General features: G+C 45.1%; 1 protein-coding gene across 1 annotated transcript in view; it reads left to right on the forward strand.

Annotated features, from left to right (window-relative positions):
- The window catches only part of NPTN (neuroplastin), a gene marked incomplete at its 5' end in the record, with an annotated part of 34,456 nt that overhangs the window by 8,121 nt on the left and 4,679 nt on the right, over window positions 1-21,656 (forward strand). The window contains 3 exons of the mRNA XM_008708652.2: window positions 1,030-1,124; window positions 11,546-11,679; window positions 16,494-16,767. Of these exons, the coding sequence (XP_008706874.2) occupies window positions 1,030-1,124; window positions 11,546-11,679; window positions 16,494-16,767 (503 nt within the window). The remainder of the gene's footprint in view (window positions 1-1,029; window positions 1,125-11,545; window positions 11,680-16,493; window positions 16,768-21,656) is intronic.

The raw sequence follows: 21,656 nt of genomic DNA on the forward strand, positions 1-21,656 counted from the left end.
CGAGAATGTCAGGGAAGGGGATGTCATTTAGATTGAGGGTAGGAAGAAGTGATGTGAGCCAAGACTGATGAAGAAAGAGTTAGGTTAGGGTAAGGTAATGGGAAGAGCATTCTCTGTGAAGGAACATCTCGTGTCCAGGTTTTTAGAAAGGAAGGAACAAGTGGGGCATGTTGAAAAACTGAAAAGAGCCCATGAGGGCTAGAAAGTGGCTGAGATGAGGGTAGGAAATAGCTCATGCAGGGCCTTAGAGTTCTAGCTGTACTTGAAAGTCTTTTTTTTTAAGATTTTATTTATTTATTTGTCAGAGAGAGGGAGAGCAAGCACGCACATAAGCCGAGGGGGTTGGCAGGCAGAGGGAGAGGCAGGCACCCCGCTGAGCAGGGAGCCCGATGCCGGACTGGATCCCAGGACCCTGGGATCATGACCTGAGCCAAAGGCAGACACTTAACCAACCGACTGAGCCACCCAGGCGTCCCAGTACTTCAAAGTCTTAGAAGTTTAGTTGCGTCTTTGTGGCTGGTGCTCTGATGTCAGAGATTTTTTTTCTCCCCGCTATCCCTTGGGTCCTGTTAGTGAGTAGACTTACTGAAAGGCATGCTACCAAAATACAGTGTGGGAGGAAAAGACCAAAACAGGGTCTTTAGGGAAGCACAGAAGAAGATTTGCTTTTTTCCTGCTCTTATTTATTTGACTAGAGCCACCAGGTGAGCAAGAAGTTTTTGTTGATGGCTCCATCCTCTGTATCTAAATATAGTCTGTTTTGTACAGCCCTCTATTTTGATTACTTGTTTAAAGTTAGAGACCCCGTATCATTCCATCTTTGTATTCCAGGCACCCAGTAAGGAGCGAGGCATTAATGTTTTGTAATTCCTGGAGGGAGGTTTTTGCTTTTAGTTAGGAGGAGGTGACTTGCATTCAGGGACACACTTTGGAGAGCAGGGTCCCTGGTTGCCCTTTTGATTCTTTTGTTGTATATTTTGTATATTTGTTCCCAGCTTCCTCACTTGATTTTTTTTCTCATCTCTGCAGGATCAATAAGCCGAGAGCTGAGGATTCAGGCGAATACCACTGTGTATATCACTTTGTCAGTGCTCCTAAAGCAAATGCCACCATTGAAGTGAAAGGTACAACCCAACAGAGGCTGCAGTGTGAGCCTCTCACTCTCCTTCTGAGGCACTACCTCGGTCTGGACTCCCAGTCTTCAAGCTGTTCTTGTTCCCATTACGGGAGGCAGTATAACATTATGGTAGGACCGCAGGCTCAGGAGCTCAGCCGCCCAGGTGTAAATCCAAACCCTATCATCTCTTAGCTCTGTGTGTGACTGTGGCAAGTTATAAACTTCTTTGTGCTCCTGTTTCCTCATTTGTAAAACCTACCTCATGGGGATTGTAAGGAGGAATAAATAAGTTAATTTGGTAGTTCGAACCATAGGAAATTGCTGTTTCTGTGTGGTAAAAATGTTTGAATGTTGGCAGCTTCATATGATTCAACCTGTGTAAATCTCTTAGAACAAATCGTGCCTTACAAATATTATTACATAGGTCTCTCCAGCGGGCCAGCAGGATTTGGAAAAATACGATGTGCAGGGCAAACATAAACTATTTATGGATAATTCTTTGGCATTTTTAATAGAAACTGGGTTCGTGGTATGTTAAACATGTGGCTGTGTCTTGAACATGTAGCTGAACGTTCCCAGGAAGGAAGGGAACTCTTTAAGAGAAGGGACAAGTGAACTATAAGAGTTGGAGCTACCTGACATCGTGAATCCAGCTTTCCTGTGTTATTTCAAAGAAGCAGCTGAGACCCAGAAAAGTGCAGCCACAAGCTCTGGGTCACAGGGTGGTTTGTGGCAGAGCTAGCGTTAGAACCTAGGTCTTGACCCTCAGTCGCGTGTTTTTCCATTTTATGGAATGTCCAGGGGAAGGCGGGGCTACCGTTTGAGGTTAGACTGAAGAGGGGTTGTTTTTTTTTCGGTCTTCTTCATTTTGCTTAGGAAGGATACACATTTGTTCTTTAAATCCATAGGCGATGCTTAGCAGCTGAAAGGATAAATTTAGGAAATGGGAAGATCCTATAATAGCAGATATTCAGATCTTTCTTAAAATAATTAGAAGACTAGAAGTTCAGATTAAAGAAAGGCTTAGATTCTAAGTTTCAATTATATGTTGTTACTGAATGAAAGTAGTGTCTTGCTGACACAGCCCTGACTTGTAAGTCGAGGTAAGGACAGCCAGTGTCTCCTCCAGCTGCCAGATTGAATTCTAAATGCCTGAGGGGGTTGAGTCACAGTGGTATGGTTACAGTCCACACAGGCCAGGGAACCTCGGATTTGATTCATTCAGGGCTTTTCTTGGAGAGGTCTGGGTTTATCTCTGTTTTTGAAGGATGACACATTTGTTCAACGTAAGGATGAAGGTATGAGAAGGCCTTTTCTCTAAGCCAGCCAAGTGTCTTTCCTTGCCTGGGTGAGCCAGGCTACATGGGGAAATGTTTACTCCCCCATGAGATACTGGAGGCCCTGCAGCATTCCAGGCTGAGCCTTTGTCACAAAGTTCCAAGTGCGGAGGTAACAGGATGGGTGAGGGAGGGAGAGTGCTGTGTGTAGTTAGCCGTCCTCCCCAAGCCTGGAGGGTAGTTACATGCAGCTGGAAGTGCTGGCTTCACTGGGAGCCTGGGGACCTGGCTCTCATTTCTAGCAGCGCTGGCAGGAGTGGGGGCAGAGGTGGTTTCCCATTGGGTTGGCTGCCCAAGAGGTGGGCTTTAGTGTCCCCCGAGGCATCTTTTCCTCACATTCCGTTTAGCAGATAGGAGGTAGTGGTCTCGAAGGGCAGAGAAGAGGAGGCTGCCGGCAGGAGCATTTTCAGAGGAAGTTAAAACTGCCGTGACAGCTTACCATCGTGACCGTGTGTGCGCTGCGCTGCTGCATTTTCCTGCCCCCCAGCTCTGTGAGGAAGATGGGGCAGGTGGTGATATCCTGCTTTTAAAGGAGTAGACCTTAATAGAATTCTCTTTCATAAAATCCTAAAGTGTATTCTGTGATTAGCTCGGACAGATCGGTTGGTCTCTCAAGAAAATTCACAAGGAATTCCAGTCTTTCTGTCCCCCTTAACACCTGGATAGAAGACAGCTGGACATTTAATGTCTTTCAGGTGATAATTAGTTTAGTCTGGTAAAGACTGAACATTTGTTTTTTTCTGTTTAACTTTAAAAAGATTTGCCATAAGCCCAGGATCATATTCTAAGCTAGGTGGTTGGCGTTGCAAACTGCCTTGCATTGAGAGAGAGAGATTGATTGCCAAAGCATTTTCATATAAACGCTGGTTTTATTTCCTCAGTGCCTCTGTGGTGAGGTAAAAAGACAGTTAGCTTTTTATAGCTATAAAGATTTGAAAAATCTGCCGAGTAATACAGGTAAAGAGGTACTTGTACTTGAGAGAGATTCAAGAACCATAAGTGACCTCTGCCGAAAGGAGTCTCTAAGGATCTTCCTTTGTGGTTTAACGAACTTGGCATTTTTCAGGGCAGCATCATTTACACCGTACAGGTAGGATTCTTTAGCACCTATTCTGCAGCCCTCGGTCCTTTTCTTCCCCATTTGGCTTTTACTGCAGTTCAGCACCTCCTCCCTGGGGTGTTGTTTGGACTTGGCACTGCGGGGAGTGAAGGGCTTAGACTAGACCAGAACCGGGCGCTGTAGAGCAGATCACCACATCTCACGCTGCTTACGGTGCGCAGGAGAAAAGAAGGCTGAAGGAGTCAGAGGGAGGAACAGACCTGAGGTGTCAGTGTTTTTCTACCCTAGCCTGTTGATCCCTGTTGAGAAAGGAATTTTGAGGATGGCAGTGTCTACATGGAGTGGGGAAGGCCTTGCATCTGAAGTAGGGTTTTTTGTTTTTTTTGTTTTTACTTTTTTTTAAAGGCCAAGAACATGGCACAGTGTAAACAGGAAGATACTATTACTTTGTAGGATTACATTTCTTAGGTATCTGGCAAGTGACCTGAGCCGATGCTGGGGGTGAAAGATGGAGCGGGGCTGGCCAGGGGAGAGGAAACAGCCATGACTAGACCTTAGTGGGACCTCTGCCCCGTGGCCCAGCCTGTCTGGGGATCCACTTCCATAACTCTGGGCAGGCATCTCTTTCCCCAGCCTTTTGGCTTTTCAGGGGTTATGTCTTCCAGAGACTCCACAGCTTGCTGTAGAGTATTTGGGAATGGATAGATCATGGATTTTCTGTTTCTGTAATTCTTTAACCTTTCTCTTACTCCCTTCCTCTTCCACTTTCTTCCTTTTCTAAAATTAAAAAAAATGCTCATAACAAAGCACATGAAAAATGTCTGTAATTTACAAAAAAGAGAAACTCAGCCTCTTGACTCCCAAACCCTCATCACTCAGTTTTTTGATTAATCAAGTAAGGAATTTGAATTTTATTCTGTTTTTAGAAAAGGATTTTGGTGGTCACTAAATCCTCTGCAACAAACACGCTACTGCCTCTTGTGAAAAGTACATCCCAGACCGAGGAAGGTCTGCGTTGAGCGTCTTACTCGTTTTATTAGGCTCACCATTTTCTCTCCCTGCTCACTGGGCATTTCAAGTGAGTTTCAGTCTTTTGGGGGCTACCAGAGCTGAGACTGATCTTGTTTTTCCCTCCATACTTCTCAGCTTTCTTTGTATTTTAATATTACGATTAAATGTTAGGATTTCTAGAAGTGACCTTGTTCTGCATCCTTGTTTCCTACTCTGTAATACGGCCTTACAAGAGATATATTAAAGTTCAAACTGGCCGAGACGGACTGTATGGTGACGACGATATCATTAAGAGTAATACTGCACATCTCTTCATCTGCATGGCGCTTCAGCTTGCAGAGCATTTTCATGGTTATTTATTTGATAGGTAGCTAGGTTGATAGGCACGGATGCTTAGAGGTTCTGACATCCTTTAGGTTAGAGCTTATGTCAAAGCTGGTTCTGACTCAGAACCCATACTTGAGAAGTCTTTGAAAGCAAAATAATAATACCTTGAAGCTGCTAGAACATTTTGAGCATCAACCTCAGCCCAAATAACCATACCCATTCTCTCTTTTCCCCTCTTCAGGGTGCTACCCTGACCTTCCTTAATGAGAACGGCTGACGTTGCACACTAACTGCGTGCCAGGCTCTGTGCTGGGTGCATTACCCTTCCTGTCCTCCCCTGTAGACTTCACAGCTCTTGGATGGAGATGCCATATTATTTCCACTTTCCAGGGAAGAACATGCAGGCTCCGGGGAATTAGATGACTGGCCCAGCATGACAGGTAACTCATGGAACGAGGGTTCTCACCCAGGCAGTCTCGTGCCAGAGCCTGTGTTCCTAAGCACTAAGCCGTGTTGCAGAGTTCACCATATAACAGCGGAAGGTCTTGGACTGAGAGTTAGAAGAAATGGGTTCTAATCCTGCCTTGCCATTAAACTTGCAATGGCCCTAACCATTCGCTGTCTTTCACTGTCTTCCCTTGGGCCTCAGCTTCCACAAGTGTGTGATGAAGCGGGATGAGATAGATGGTCTTAGAGTTCCTGTAAGGCTCCAACAGTCTGTGGTTCCCTTATAAGGAAGAGGGAGAACCCAAAGGTGAGGTTGGGTTATTGAAGGAAATGATCTCTAAGCTTCTTTTCTTCATGGTAGTGGCTGTGTCAACATGTCAACTTTGGGAGTGTCCCATTAGTGCCCAGCATACCGCCATTCACTCATCTCGCTGTCTCAAGGGACAGTTCCTCCTTCTGCTCCCCTCAAACACTGGTACCGGGAAAGGTATGAGAGCAGTGGTTCTCAAACTTGATTTAATGTGTGGGCACCGTGGCCTGGACATCAGGCTTTTCAAGAGCACCCCGGGTGATTAGTATCTAGCCAAGGTTAGAATCACTGTCTTAGAGGAGACTTCAGTTGCCATCCACTCAGTGCTCGCACCTGCAGGAAAGGGAAAAGCCTTGTCTGCAGAGGGCAGCGCAAGTCCCAGACTGCTGTCGTCTTCAGATGAATGATGAATCTACTATGTGTGGAGAAGGCTTCTTGAGCCACAAGCCACCATCCTTTTTGCTTCCATTGTGACCTATCTCATATTGCTTCTTGGGCTTAGCCCTTGGCTTAATAGTAAATCTTAACTCTCTCTCTTTCTCTGCCTTCAACCAGACCTCTACGTTTGCCTGCAGCAAAAATGAAAAATGAGTTGTAAGGTTATGAATTTGCTTTGAAAAAGTGAGCACCAAATAAGCAGTCCATGTAAGAAACCCCATACCATGACCCCGTTCTTAGCCTGTTGTGTTTAACTTTATTTAATGTCCGCTTCAGCTGAACATGCCCCCATTGCCTAGGTGGACACTTTCTACAGCCGTCAGTGTGACAGAGAAGCTGGATGCTTTGCTCTAAGTGCAGGCTGGGCAGGCACTAGAGGGTACTGAGGCACATGTGTTAGTCCTCAGCCGTGGGCCCAGATAACAAAATTGGGTCAGGTGTTGGGTAACTAAGACTCTTGGAACCCCTGTGTTGCCATTCATCAGGATACTGGAGGATAGCCATTAACTGATGTCTAATATTAGAGTACGTGGCTGACAACCCCAGAGAGCAAGTTAATTCCCGAGTGGATCTGTGATCTCCTTTAGAGGTCTCTCTTACTCTCTCTGCCTCCCTGAGAGGGTAAGGGGAAGTAAGGAGTATTTGGCTCTATCAGATGCCTCAGACCTACCTTTGAGCAACTGACCCCAGTTACGCAGTTCCTTATAAAATGGCAAGCCCATAGAAGGTGAAGCACCTTTTTCAATATAAATAGGCCATTAATCAAAATTTGTGAGTATCTGACCTGATTAAACCTTACTAGAGTTACAAACAAAAGTCCTGTTTATATCAGCAGAGAGAAAACACGTTAATCAGCATCTCTTTGATTTCTTAGAACTCAATGTCAGAGTCTATGCCTCGCCTTTCCTTTCCCTGACTAATAGCTCAATTTAAATGTTTATTTTTGACCCTGAGCTCCAATCATGTGCTAGATTGGTACAGATATATTTCAGTCCTCACAAGACCTCTGTGAATTATGTGAGTATTACTCCCATTTTACAAAAGTGAGTACTGAAACTCAAAGGATTTTAAATGACCCGCCTCGGGTTATTCAGTTGGTGAGTCATAGTCTCAATGGAGCCTAAATTTCTCTGACTTAAAGTCCAAAGCTCTTTTTATTTATATTACAGTATATGGAGTAGTTAAACTCCGACAGCTAAGTCAATCCACCTCAGGTCTAGAGCGTTCTAGCACCTCTACAAGCAAAGATAGCATTTGGGCACTTTTCTGTGCAGTTGTAATGCATATTGCGTATTTTTCTTTTTTATGGACTCAGTCCTAGTTTGGTTTATTTTCCCTTTTATGTAGTAAAGTACAAAAAACATGGCCTCTGGAATCAGTCCTGAATTTGGTTTCTAGCTTTACTATTTACTGGCAATGTAATTTTAGATGTTAAATGACTTCCAAACTTGAGTTTCCCAGTCTCTGTAAATGGGGTAATGCCTTCTTCATTGGGTGGTTAAATTATCCCCAAACGTAGTGACTTAAAACAAAAAAACACTACCTCATAGGTTCTGTGGGTCAGGAATTAGGGAGCCGGTTAGTGAGGTGGCTCAGGGTCTGTCAGGTGCAGTCTTCCAAAAGCTTGCCTGGGCCTGGAGGATCGGTTTCCTGGGTGGCTGCCTTACACGGCTGCTGTTGGCAGAGGCCTTCGTTCCGCACTATGTGGGCTTTTGTCATAGGCTGTTTCAGTGTCCTCGTGGTATGACAGCTAAGCTTCCCCAGACTGTGTGATCCAAGAGAAAGCAAGGAGAAAGCCACACTGTCTTTTGTGAACTGTCCAAAGTTGCATACCTTTACTTCGGCTTTATTTCATTCATTCATTAGAATACTGTCACTAGGCCACACTCGAGAGGAGGGAGCAATTAATGCTTCACTTCTTGAAGGGAAGACTATCAGAGACTTTGGAGACTATTTAAAAACCACCATGAGAGGACTCTGAGCCCTAATGGACCCCCCTTGCTCTCTTACCAGTGCTTACATGTGCTCTGAGAGTCTGGTGACCTTTCCTGCTGTGGATCCACTGTCCTGCTTAGCTTTTCTTTCTCCACCCTTGCAACCATGTTTTTTTCTTTTTTCTTCTTCTTCTTCTTTTTTTTTTTTTAATACTATTTGAGTATAGTTGACACGCAGTGTCACATTAGTTTCAGGTATACAGCTTTGTCACTTGACAAGTTTGTGCATCATGCGATGTCCACCACAAGTGTGGGAACCATCTGGGGACAAGGCTTTCTGATTGAGCAGCTACCACTAAGGATAGAGAGACGTGAAAAAACTTTTCATTGACTCAGAGGCTAAAGTAATATTTGTTATAATCCCTCCTTTCGGGATGGAGCGATGTGGCTTGGGTTAATTCTCTGTCTGCCCACAATACTAGCGATACTTCCACCATCCCAAGGGTGCATAATCAGAGCTTCATTCAATATTCTTCGCTAAGCTGAGGAGAAAGCAGCAGTAGATCTAACCATTGAAGACTCTTCCCTGTAGGTTCACACTGTGTAAATATGGCCAACAAAGCGTGATGAGGGTAGCTAAGTTCCTAGCAGTCTCTGTGCATGGTAGCCTTTAAGGCCACGTTCACATCTGTAAACAGAAGCCTCTGTAGAATACCAAAGTAGATAAAGGAAAACGGGAAGTGATGTTCTCCTCCTAAACACCATGGTAGGAGTGAAGACCGTCCCCGTCCCTCTCCTCAGGTCTTGGCCTTCTGGTCTGCATCCTTTCAGAATAGCAGCTTCTTAGTGGCCGTGGCATCATAAGCCGACTCAGCTTTTAGCCTTCTATGTGGTTCTGATGTGCAGTCTTGGGATGAGTCCTCCAGGTAAAAGCTGACGGTACGGACTTCACAGTGCTATTGGAATTAGTTAGATAACTGGGCCAGAGTGGGTATTCTCTGTGGGGAAAGGAGAATGAAAGTGGAAAAGTATGTCACACACATGCTGATTTCTAAAATTTACGTCTCCATCCTAGACTACTGTCCTGAGCTCCAGACTGGGTGCTCAGCTGTCTACTTGACAGCTGCACGTGGATGTTAAAGAAATAGCTTAAGCGTCCCCTGTCCTGGCTTTTACTACCACCGTCCCTAAACAAAACAAAATAAAAACAAGCCAACAACAACAACAAACAACCTCACCCTGATTCTTTTGTGGTTTTCCTTATCTTAGGAACTGGCAACTCCCTTCTTAGAATTATTCAAGCCAGAAACTTTATAGAGTCATTCCTGCCTCTTTTTTCTCTTGGATCCCACATCTACTCCATTAACAAGTACATTAACTCAGCCTATAAAATGTATCAGAATCTCCTCACTTTTACTGCTCTTGCCCTCATCCAAACCACCTCCTTCCTTCCCTGTATTACTCTTAACAGCTTCCTAAATGGTCTTGCTTCCACTGTTGTCTCTCTACGCAATTGTCTACGTAGCAGCTGGAGGGAGCCTGTTAAAACATGAAGATCATTCCGTACCAGTGCTTGGTATTTACCGGTGGTTTCCTAGCTGACTCAGAATAAATGCCAGAGTCATTGCGGTGGCCTGCAAAGTCCAATTCGATCTGGGCTCCATTCACTCTCATTTCATCTCCTGCCATTTTCGCCTTGCTTACTGAGCTTCAGCCAAACTCCTCCATGCTGTTCCTTGTCCATAACAAGCACACCTCTGCCTCAAGGCTTGTCTTTTATTTTGGAGTGTTCTTCCCACGGATACAGGAGTGTGCTGCTCCTTGCTTTCTTCATGACTGTGCGAAAATCCACCTCAACAGAAAGGCCTTCCCCCCACCACTCTGCTGTATTTGGCATATGGTAGGTGCTGAATGTTTGTCAGACACATGAAACAACTAGAAGCAAAGTGTGGTAGCTCCTGCTTGTCGTGTCTTCCCCTGACGGTGTTTTAGTTCGTGTATTGCCATGGAGCTTGCCTCTTGGAGGACCTAAGATAGTCTTGACTGTTTAGTAAAGGTGGAACGGTAGGCTGAGCGTGACCAAGTGGCTTTGGGAGAAATCTGGTGTGGTGGGAACAAGATGGAGCCAGCTGGCCTGCTCCCTTCTGCAGTGAGGAAGTTTGCCTGGGGGAAAAAGCTATTTCCTTTATAACATCCTTTTTAGAAAACCCCTCACACCGAGCAGTACCGAGCAGGCTTCAGTTAGGCAGGCAGTGGTTATAGAGACAGCTTGGGACCTTGTTCATTCCATTTCTGTCCAGGTGCCTTTGGAAGTGGGCTGGGAAGCACAGTCTGAGAAGAAGCAGGACTTTGGATTATTTTTTAAGCCAAGAAAAACCAAGCTATTTAGAGGGGGAACATGGGACAAGCCCATGCTATAATATAATGCTATAGGCTTTTATATTGCAAGATGAATGTTTTAAATATTACCTATCCAAGGATGCTGGATGTAGGTAGGCGCTAGAATTATCTTCACTTGATAATGGGTGTAGAACTGAAGCACAGAATAATTAAAGAACAAGCAAAACTGGAATTTGGACCAGGCTTATTGATTCTCTTTCCTATCTCGGCCGACAAAGTGGCATCTGGCCTACTCTGAGTTTTATTGCTTTCACGTTACTGTAACTGGTGAGGAGGAGGTATGGTGGAAAGTACAGTTAAGATCAAAGGAGACTAAATTCAAAGAATTAGCCCCAATCTCTGGCTTCTTGGATCCTTGAAACTTATCTAATTTTTATAAACCACGGTGCTGTTTCTTTCTAAGTGATCCCTTAGAACACAGAAGACCAGCAACGTCTAGCATGTGTGGAAGGTCCCCCAAGATTGGGTTTGTTGAGATGACTGTGGGTCAGGTGTACAGGTCCTATTCTTAAACTGTTAATTAAATCTCTTGGGACACTGGTTGAATTTCCTCTTTATTCCTTTCTTACCCCTTATGAAGACCAGTTGAATTTCCTATTTATTCCTTTCTTACCCCTTATGAAGACCAGTTTGCTGGATTTTCTCTTTCCTGGGAGAGCGCTGCCCACTGGTACTCATCAGATTGCTTCTCCAGGCAATCATTGTTTTACATACCTTGCCATGGGACTTGATTTTAGGTGTTTGATCTTAGGGATCTCTCATTTCCTTAAAGGAATGTATGACATTCGATATTATCCATAATTGTTATTAGTGCAGACATTTTAAGAAAAAAAACCATAATTGGAAGAGGAGGTGATAATAGCTTCTGTGTGCATTTTTTTTTTTTAAGGATGTTTTAATTTAGGGCAGTTGAACCCTCTTCTAGGAGGTTAGAGAACCAGCTATGTTGTTAGCAGAACTTCACATATAGCAATCCTGGTATCTGCTTGGGCTGCTTTGGTGGGTGGGACATAGGGGATGGATTGGTTCCATTGCTCTGTTCTGACCTGAAATGCATGTTATCAAAATGACTATGAGGATAGGCCTAGGGATTGGCTGTATTAGAAGCAGAGCTCTGAGTCCGTACGTGAGGCCTTTGTATCCTGTTCAGACTCTTTCTCACAGCTGCTCCTGACATCACTGGCCATAAACGGAGTGAGAATAAGAATGAAGGGCAAGATGCCATGATGTATTGCAAGTCAGTTGGCTACCCGCACCCAGAGTGGATATGGCGCAAGAAGGAGAATGGTATGCCCGTGGTGAGTAGGAGGCAGCCCTGATTCTCTCTCCCTGGGTCTCTGGTTGCTGGAGTTTCTCCTGGGAGGTCCAGACATCTGGACCAGTTGCTGTAACCTGCCATACTGGCCTGGTTTGGGTCACCCTTTCTAGTCACAAACGGTTACATTCTCAGTCTGGAGGTGACCGACAGTCTCTGTCCAGCATGGAATCCCTACATGAGTTGTTAAAGCTGGCTGTCTGCAAAGGGATTAGACTGGTTTGCCTTCAAGATGGGAAACTGAAAGAGCTGACCCCAATCTTAAACTTTTTTTATTATTCTAGTCCATTTGTCCTAGAGCAAATATTGCTCTTGAAGTAGTCTTAATACACATTTCTGGTTTGGGGGGAAGACAGGGTGATGAGGGCAATTACTAGTATATTCTAGGAACACAGGGAGTGCTGATTAGGGATGGAGGCAACATGGTGAGGTGCAAGGGCAGCCTTGGACATTAGAAATCTGACAGTGTCTGCTCCTGAGGAGGTCAAAGAAAACATCTTTCCTGATCGGTGGGATGATTCTTGATGGTGCAGAGGGAGTCCAGGTTTTAGACTCTCACTCTCTGATTTCTGATGTTTGGCCAGTCTCTCTTTCTGTCAGAGAGGGTGTCGTCCATTCCTTCTGTCCCCAGGCCTTGCATGCCCAGTACTGTATTTCTCAGGCGTCCTCTCTGATTGTCAGTAGTCAGAATCAGAAGGGACCAAGGAGGTAATCTAATCTGCTTCTTCAGGAAGATTACATATTAACCAAGGTAAATCAATGACAAAACCAAGGAAGGGTCAAATCCAGTTTTTTTATTTCAAGTCCATGGTTCTTCCCACTCTATGATCTCTCAATAATGATAACGTCAGGTGGTGACAGGGACTCTAACATTAACAACAATGACTAGATTTCAGAAACCCATTAGTAAGGGGTCATGATGAAGAAGGGAGATGTTGAGTATTTTCAGAGCGGGCCCTGAAAAGTCAATAAAATACTTAGTTGTGCTGGCAAGCAATGGTCATTTCTCTCTACTGGTCTCTGGGTAGGAGAGCCCTTGATTCCTTGATTCCTCAGTGGATATTTTCTTTTTCTTTTTTTTAAGATTTTATTTTTATTTGACAGAGAGATAGGGCCAGAGAACACAAGCAGGGGGAGCGGCAGAGGGAGTAGAAGCAGTTTCCCCGTTGAGCAGGGAGCCCGACGCGAGGCAGGACCCTGGGATCATGACCTGGGCCATGAAGGCAGAAGCTTAACCAGCTGAGCCACCCAGGCACCCCATTAGTGGATATTTTCATTTCCTATTCTTCTCATGCCCACAAACTCTTTTTTTTTTTAAGATTTTATTTATTTATTTGACAGAGATAGAGACAGCCAGTGAGAGAGGGAACACAAGCAGGGGAGTGGGAGAGGAAGAAGCAGGCTCATAGCAGAGGAGCCTGATGTGGGGCTCGAACCCAGAACGCCGGGATCACGCCCTGAGCCGAAGGCAGACGCTTAACCGCTGTGCCACTCAGGCGCCCCTCATGCCCACAAACTCTTAATTATCTGTTATATTGTGAAAAAACTTTGAAATCAAGTAGTATTTCCTCTTGCTTTCAAGCTGTGAATCATTTGGGAAACAAAACTTTTAACGAAAGAGGGTTAGGGAAAAGAAAAGCGGTTTCTAGGTTGATGCCTTTGAAAACTAGTTTGTTGAACGGCCTAAACTTGGTTGAGGGCTAAGATAAAATGCTTTCAGTTTTTTTCTAGACACTAATTTCAGCACAGATCCCTTTTCTAGACAGATCCCATAGCTTTCTTGGACATCTTTTTTGTTAAAGAGTTGAGTTCAGTCCACTCCAAAATTCTCAGTTTTACCTCCCGTCCCCTCTCCCTAGCCTGCAGGAGAGCAGGGGATTGTCCTTGCTCTGTGTTCTGGGTTTTTCTTTCTTCTATGTGGGTCAGGAAGGGGGACAAGTATCACTCATCTGACTTTTCCTATAGTCTGCTCTTGGTTTTCACTGCTTCTGGGCCTCTGTGTGGCAGGTATCCAGATCCTGGATCTTGTAAGAACTTGTGTGAGTTCTTTACGGGGCCAGTTCTCAGATATGAGAGATCTACTCTTACTGAACCTCTCTGTTTCCTGTTTAGCTCCAGCCACAGATGATTTTTACTGCTGGGGTCTGCTCACCCAGAAGGCAACCCCCTTAGGTAGAGGGAACTTGAACATCATGGCTCTTCAGATGGTGGGAGTATAGGCTCCTCTGCCTTATCTCCCAATAGCCGTTTTCCAAGATTGAGAGGCATACGGCACATCAACCAGTTTCCTGCCGAAACGATAGCCACTGGAAAAAGAAATTTTCTTCTTGGCACCCCCAGTCTTTGAGTGATTCTCTTGGTGACTGTTCCACTCAGCTGCAGGGTGGAAGCCTGCATGCCATGCCAAGTATAACCCTTCCTATCACCTCTCATCCTGTCTTCTCTTTTATAGACTGGCAGGGGTTAATGTGATGACTTGGGGATAAGATAGCTTGATGGGGCTCCCTTTTATAATAAGCCCTAGAGGGACTGTGTGCCTCTGATTTGTATGAACTTTTTTTTTCTTTTCTTAAGAATTCTGGGGTTCTTTTTTTTGAAGTAAGCCATAATTTGTGACAGTAAATGTAAAAATTACAGTAGTATTAAACACAAGAGTTTTAAGTATCCTCATTAAAAGGCAGAGATTTAAGAAACAATTTAGTGATACGTTGTTTAAAGACGATCTACATATAACAAAGTAGTACAGAAATGTTAAAACAAAAATGAACAAGGATATATATGGTGAAAGTATATAAATAGAGAGAACAAGTGGAAATATTAACATTACAGAAAATGAGATTCAAATAAAAAAACATGAAACCAAGAGTTCCTTTTTATCACGGTGTAAGAGGTAGAATCCACGAGAAAGACAAAGCTGTCATGATCTTCTTACGCAGCGTAGTGCAGTTCCAAAATGAATGAAGCAAAAACTGGAAAAATAAGGAAATATAGCCAGAAGCACAGTTATATGGTGGCAGACTTACATATATTATTTTTAGTCTTTGACAGATGAGATGGAGGGAAAGTCAGCACCACTTCGGAAGGTTTGAACATATTATGAATAAGATAACGCGATCTTGATACTGAAACTGAAGTATCAGTCACTGTTAGTTATCAGTGTATGTGAACACTTCCGAAGTACAAGTTAATTTAAAGGTATTGAAAAGCTATCCTTTTTAAAAAATACTTATATATTTAAATTGTTTTATTATTGAAGCACAGTTGAGCTATAATGTCGTATTTATTTCAGGTGTACAGCATAGCGAATTGCCAGGTCCGTACATCATGCGGTGCTCACCACGGTTAAGTGGAGTCACCGTCTGTTACCGTGGTGTTATTACAACACTGTTGACTGTTCCCCATGCTGTACGCTCATCCAAGAATATGGGCTAGTTTTGATGCTTCTCCTTAGTCATCAATTCTGTAGCAGTAGGACAAGTCCCACTCAATCTCTTATTATGCATTCATTGAGAAGGTTAAGGTTTCTTGCATATGATGGTATTAAAAAAAATACACGTTGAAGACTTGTGGATCAAAGAAAACACCAATCATTTCTGATCATAAGTGAAAAACATGGACTTAGTGAACCAGTAGAGCAGGGGTTAGAGAAGTTGGCAGCTTTCCAAGTCCTCGAGTTGAAGCTTCATGGAATAACTTATTTTGGAGGCCGTGTTCACCATTTCAGCCATACCCACACTCAGTTGCACTCACCACTGTATGCCGAAGCTAGACCTCATTCCGGGAGTTATCTTCCCCTTTATTCTCTACTATTTCTGATTATGTTTTAGTTGGTACATAACAGGTGACACATGAGTCCGTTTTTGCCCTGCCATCACTCCAGTGCTGTAAGCTTGTCCCAGCTCCACCTAGACCCCTGCTTGTGGACTCTCACCTCTGCCTTCCCACACGGGCCTGGGGCACTCTTGTCCTCCTTGATCACCTCTCCTCCCCATCATCTAATGCAAAAGCTGGCTCTTCTCCGAAGCTTTCCCTGACTCTGTCTGGCACTGGCCACTCCCTCCGTGCCCCACAGTACTCAGTACATGCCGTCTGTTGGGGCTTCTTGCCACGTTCCTGTAACTATCCTTTTGGAGGTCTGGTTCCCTCTTAAGACCAACCTCCTTGTTCACTTTTGGGTCCCACCTTCCCCTTAGTAGGATGTGAGACATATAGCACACATTAGTAAGTAGTTGTTGATTGACTGAATAAACTTTCCTTTAACCCTCTAATTCTTAAAGGAAAGGAAAGTTATGAATTTCTCTCCTCTGACTAGGAGCAAGTTCTTAGCATTGTTTCTGGAGGAAGTTTAAGGAGACTTTCCAGAACTCACCAAGTGTGAAGTAGATGTGCTGATTCTGACGTCTTCAGACAGACCTCAGGTTATCATATATCCCGACTGTAGAGGTCACACCCCTCTTTTTCCATCTTCCTGTGTTATGGTTTCGTACCTGTGTTGTATTTGAAGTAGCATTTTCTAGATTGAGTTGGTCTTCTCTGAGGCTTCAGGGTGGGACTTCTTCTACTCACTTCATTGAAGTTGAGGAAGTCTGGAGGACCAACAAGGGAGGCTTTAACCCGGCGGAGAGGAAGCCAGTAATGAAGTGCTCACAGGTTACCTGGACAAAGATGGTCGTAGGCACTGCGCCCTCATCCCAGCCAGTGGTCCTGCTACGAAGGGAGAACATTGCCACCTTGTCTTGGACACGAAATCACCTACTCTGACCTTTGTGTGTTTTTACTTTTTCTGCCACTGAGCAGGACATTGTCAATACCTCCGGCCGCTTCTTCATCATCAACAAGGAAAATTACACTGAGCTGAGCATCGTGAATCTCCAGATCACAGAAGACCCTGGCGAGTATGAATGTAATGCTACCAACTCCATTGGCTCCGCCTCCGTTGTCACCATCCTCAGGGTACGGAGCCACCTGGCCCCACTCTGGCCTTTTTTGGGAATTCTGGCTGAAATCATCATCCTTGTGGTGATCATTGTTGTGTATGAGAAGAGGAAGAGGCCAGACGAAGTTCCTGACGGTAAGAGCATCCCTACAAAATAGCTATAATGTTGGGGTTGGTTCCTTGGGGCACCCAAAAAGGACTATAAGAATGTTGGGGTTCGATCCCAAAAGGAGAGAAGGAGAATTCTCATACTGGTTCCTCACTCCGTACTCCTAAGATTAGCCACCTAGAGCTATAATTAGCTCTGTCCCTCCATTTGGGTGTTCTCCAAGCCCCAGTCCCATCTGCCCTTCAGGCCCCATGTGGGGAATGGGCAGCTGTCAGTCTCTTTGTTCAGCTCTGTCCTCCTTCAATACAGATCATCAGGCAGATTGAGCTTGAGGAGAATCCAAGTCAAGCCTAGAAGCCACCCCAAGATCGCAGGCCACCTGGCCTTTCAGGCAGATTTAAGGTATCTAACTGGTTGTCACATGGTTGCCTGGTGTAGCCCCTGTAGGTAACTGCCCCAGCCCAGTCAAACTATTGAGAAAAGCCGTTGGAACAAGCCAGACTTTGGTTCCCTTTTTTGGTCCCTTTGATAGGTTTTCAAGGTTCTCGGTGAAGCAGACACCAAGCGTTTGGCTTTTCTATCTCATAGGCAAGAATGGTGGAGTCTGAGGCATCCACCACCCCTGGTTTTAAAACAGAGACAGCTAAGCGGTGGCACCTGGAGCCCATGCCCCAAGGTGACGCCCTCAGGCTGGCTTGGGGCCAGAGGTGGGACTAGATAATGGCACCAGGACTATAGAGAATTATTAAGTGTTGGAAAAAAACAAGGATCTTAGATTTTTAGACATGCTTACAGTGAGGAAAGTCCTAGGAAATCTTTGGGGGTTATTTTTTTTTTTATTATTTTTTATTTTTTTGTCATGGATATTCCATTTCTAACCCAAGATTACGGTCAGGGGGCAGCTACAGCTGGAGACTTGTATCACTAGTACTTTCAGCTTCCTGACTAGCTCCCCCCTTCCGCCCTATAACATCACCATCAAATTAATTGGCCAGCCAGCGATTACCACCACTTGCCTGTCACTGACTAGACGAGAAGGGTGTGGGGCCTAAGTTCAGTGGAGGCCGGCCTGGGGTGATGGTGAGGATGCCAGCTCTGGTGCGACCGTCCTGGGCCTGTGCTTGTGCACCGTGGTTCTCTGCCCTGCCCTGCAGAGTTGTCTGTGTCCCTGCGGCTGACCAGCAGGACCACAGCCCCCATCTCCTGCTCCCTCAGAAGGCGTGCAGCGCTGAAGGGAGGCCGGTGGCTTCGGCCTCTCTGGAAGGCCATGTTTGAGAGCAATAGCCTCTTCCCCTTCTTTTCCTTTCTTCTTAGCACCTCCAAAATCTCTCTGCCCGCCCTGAGTAGAAGAGAGTATTACAGGGAGGCTGGTGAAAAGGTTTGTTGTTGATCCTAACAACGCCTGTAGGAAGCCCTGCCGGACCCCCTCCCGGTGTACATTCCTCCCACAACGAGCTGGATGGAGGAGTGAGGGGACGTCAGGTGGAAGCCGGTGGGCCTGTGGAGATAAATGAGCTAGTTCCCTGCAGCAGAAGTGTGCCCCCAGGATTTTTACACTGCTTCTCCTAGGCCCACTGAACTGTTTTATGCAGTGAACTGCGTTCTTGGGATTTTCACATATGCATAATGCTTTTTCCTGTAGTTTTTTCTCTCTCCTGCTACCGATCAGGATTCCCAAGGCAGAGTACTTACATTTAGGCCTGAGAGTCAAGGGAAGTTGTATTTCCAGCATCGGCTCTCTAGGAGCAGTTACGCCTCAGTTCTGCAAAGGCTTTCCATCCCCTCAGAATGCTTTTGCTTTGCTAAACACCACCTCGCTCAGCCTTCCCTTTGGGAACGTAGAGAAGCAAAGAGGTCGGAAAAGGGAAAGATGGGCTTCAGAAGCTGATTTTTTATTTTAGGATGAGTCTGGCTGCCATTGTCTTGGCAGAGTGACACATTGGCCTAGCATGTCCCCATCTGAAGTTCCAGTCTTCCTCCTAGGAAGCTACTTTGTTTATTACCGGGTTGCCGCCTTGCTTCCCCCACCCCCTCCTTGTGTGGAAGACATTTGGGTTAGATTTGAGAAATGGTTGGTATTGGTTTTGACAGGCACAGACACTTGCCTGGGGAAGCAGCTATTGTTTAAAAAAAAAAAAAAATTAGCTAGAGCTCCATGGCTCTTGAACTCAAGAGGTGGCCAGTTGTAGAGGAGACCTGTGTGTGGTCAGCAAATCTGAATGGCTTCCTGAAGGGAAGGTACCTCTTTTAAGTGGAATTATTATAGACAGTGGATGAATCCTACATGAAAGACATGGGTAAGTGCAAAGTAAAATCTTGCTCTGGTCTCTTGGAAGAACTGTAATGCAAGCGGCATTTACTTTTCTGTGGTTGAACTGGGGCGACAGACCTGGGACGCTGGGATTAGTGCAGTGCTCGCCTTCTCTCCGCTCCCTTCCTGACAGCCGGCGCGGCCCAGGCTCCATTCTCCATCTCCACATCCCTGCCTTGCTCCAGCATTTCTGCCCCAGTTTTCTCCTTTGTCTGCTTCCTCCTTTCAAACCCCTCCCTGCCCCTGTGCCCCTTTATTTCTTGTCCTGGAATTATTATTAAAGAAAAAAAAAGTTGATTGTTCCTCAGTGAGTTTTCCTTATGCTGTGGCTTTTTTTTTCCAGCTAGTTTCCCCTCAACTCCTGTGCAGTCCATGTAAGAGCAGCCCCTCATATGCTTTCTTCCCACACAGCCCTCCCCAAGGCTACACGCAGATAGAAGCATGCACTCCTTTGGGAATGAAGGAAGAGGTACCTCATATCTGATACAAATTGGAGTTTTAGAGATGATGAATTTTTATCAGATAACCATCTGTGGCGCTGTTGACTTATTTATGCCATTGTGAAAGTGAATTTTTTTAAATACGCCTGACATGCTTTCTCTGCCAAAATAGGTACTTTACTATCAGAGTAAACTTATGATTTCTGAGTCATCGAACATTTTCTTGTATGAAACAATTTCATGTAAAACTCACAGTGTTCCTATTTGGGCAGTCTGTGAGCTCTTGGAAACTCAGCCCCTTACCAGAAAAGCACTAAGTGAACAGTTTAAACAATTTAAAACTATACACATGCACAAATTCGAACTTAGAGAGTTTAGACTGAGTACATTTCACCAGAAAAGCAAATACGGCTTTAGATTTCTCACATAGAAAATGCTTCGAGTTAAGGCTTAGTGGCTTTCAGTAGAAAAAACAAAAGATCTCTGTTTCTTAGTCTCCTAGAGTCTACTCAGGACATTTTACTTTATTTATTTTTAAATATTTTATTTATTTATTTGTCAGCACAAGCAGGGGGAGCAGTAGGCAGAGGGAGAAGCAGACTCCCCGCTGAGCAGGGAGCCCCGCATGGGACTCGATCCCAGGACCCTGGGATCATGACCTGAGCCGAAGGCAGACGCTTCACCGACTGAGCCACCCAGGCGCCCCTACTCAGGACATTTTATAAGCAAAACTCACATTAAGTCCCTTTACGCCCCTGTTGTGGCCTCTTTGAGGATCGGTGCCCAATAGGTTGTCTTATAGGTAGATTATCTGCATATCACCTTTTATCTTCAGTGTTTTCAGTAACAGATGAATCATGGAGTCAAAGGCTTCTTTTTTTCACTTTACTCACCTCTTGGCTACCTTCTCTGAAAATGTTAAATGATGATATTCTAAACAGACTAGGTCGAGCCAGCATCCCCCAGCCTTCGGTCCATCCCGCAGCTCATGTGCACGGAACACACCTTTTTTGCGGCTTCTCTGCTGACCGAGCCCAGAGAGGGATTAGTGTGTGTGCTCCCAGTCTGTCCTCCCCGGTCATCTGGGCAGGTGCGGCGTGAGCCTGCCTCGGTGTTGGGGCCTTCAGTTCTGCGGGACATGTCATGACCTCAGATGAAAACCAGAGGAGCCGATTTAAGAAAAGAAATGGCATCAAAAAGAGTTTTCTGTTTTCACATTTATAATTTTTATAAGCAGTTCAGAGGGACTCCTCCTCAAGTTACTGGTGGAGAAGACAGTTGGGGGTTTTGGGGGGACCATTTTTAGTGGCTCTGATACATCAAACCCTTTTAGACACTCTACAAATAAGAGCTATTCTAATGTTTGAAAAATCTGTCAGTTGGGAGCATATGAAGCTTTTCAGCCGGCCAGGAATGCTGGAAAAGAAATGTGACACTTAAAATGACAGGCAAAATACACGTCGTTGTCTCCGAACTAGGGGTCATCTGAGTCAGTAGCAAGTTACCTTACAGAGAAAGTACAGTAGGACCAAATATGAAAGGTGATGGATGTAACCGTTAATCCCGCTCTGGTTTAATGCTACTCTGCTGAGATGAGGCAAAATTTAAGCAGGTTTAGAAACTAGAAAACCCCGTCCTCGGTGAGATGAAGGCAGTGAAAAAGGAGCTCTGACCAGGCAGTCAAGTCCTGGTCACTGTAACCGGAAAGCCGTCTTTCTGGAGGCGCTGCCCTATCAGGTAACGCATTACCTACCGGGCACCGCAGCGCGCCCTCCCAGTGACGAGGCGGCGGGGGCCGGCGGAGCCAGGGCCATAGCGCGTCTGGTTGGGAAGATGGCAGTTCCACCAGGAACTTCTCTCCTAAGGTGGATTCCAGAAGCATCTTGTTTCCCTTCTCCCCAGTCCTCTTCCTCCCATCTAGCCAGTGGCTGTGAGTAATACCCAGGCGAAGAGGAGAGCCATTGTTTAAGCTATCTTTTGGCCTGAGGGTGTGGGGGTACGTTGATATTTGTCGGTTACTATGACTTCTTTTTTTTCCCCCCTCAATTGCATCAAACCCTTAAAACATGGTGGTAAGTGAGCGATATGCATGCTTTTGGAGTTTGTTTAATCTCCGCTTCAGTCTATACGATGCACAGTTCATAATGTTAACACTTCTCTTCAA

The sequence above is a fragment of the Ursus maritimus genome, unplaced genomic scaffold (genome assembly GCF_017311325.1).
Source record: "Ursus maritimus isolate PB19 unplaced genomic scaffold, ASM1731132v1 scaffold_27, whole genome shotgun sequence".
Lineage (NCBI taxonomy): Eukaryota > Metazoa > Chordata > Mammalia > Carnivora > Ursidae > Ursus > Ursus maritimus.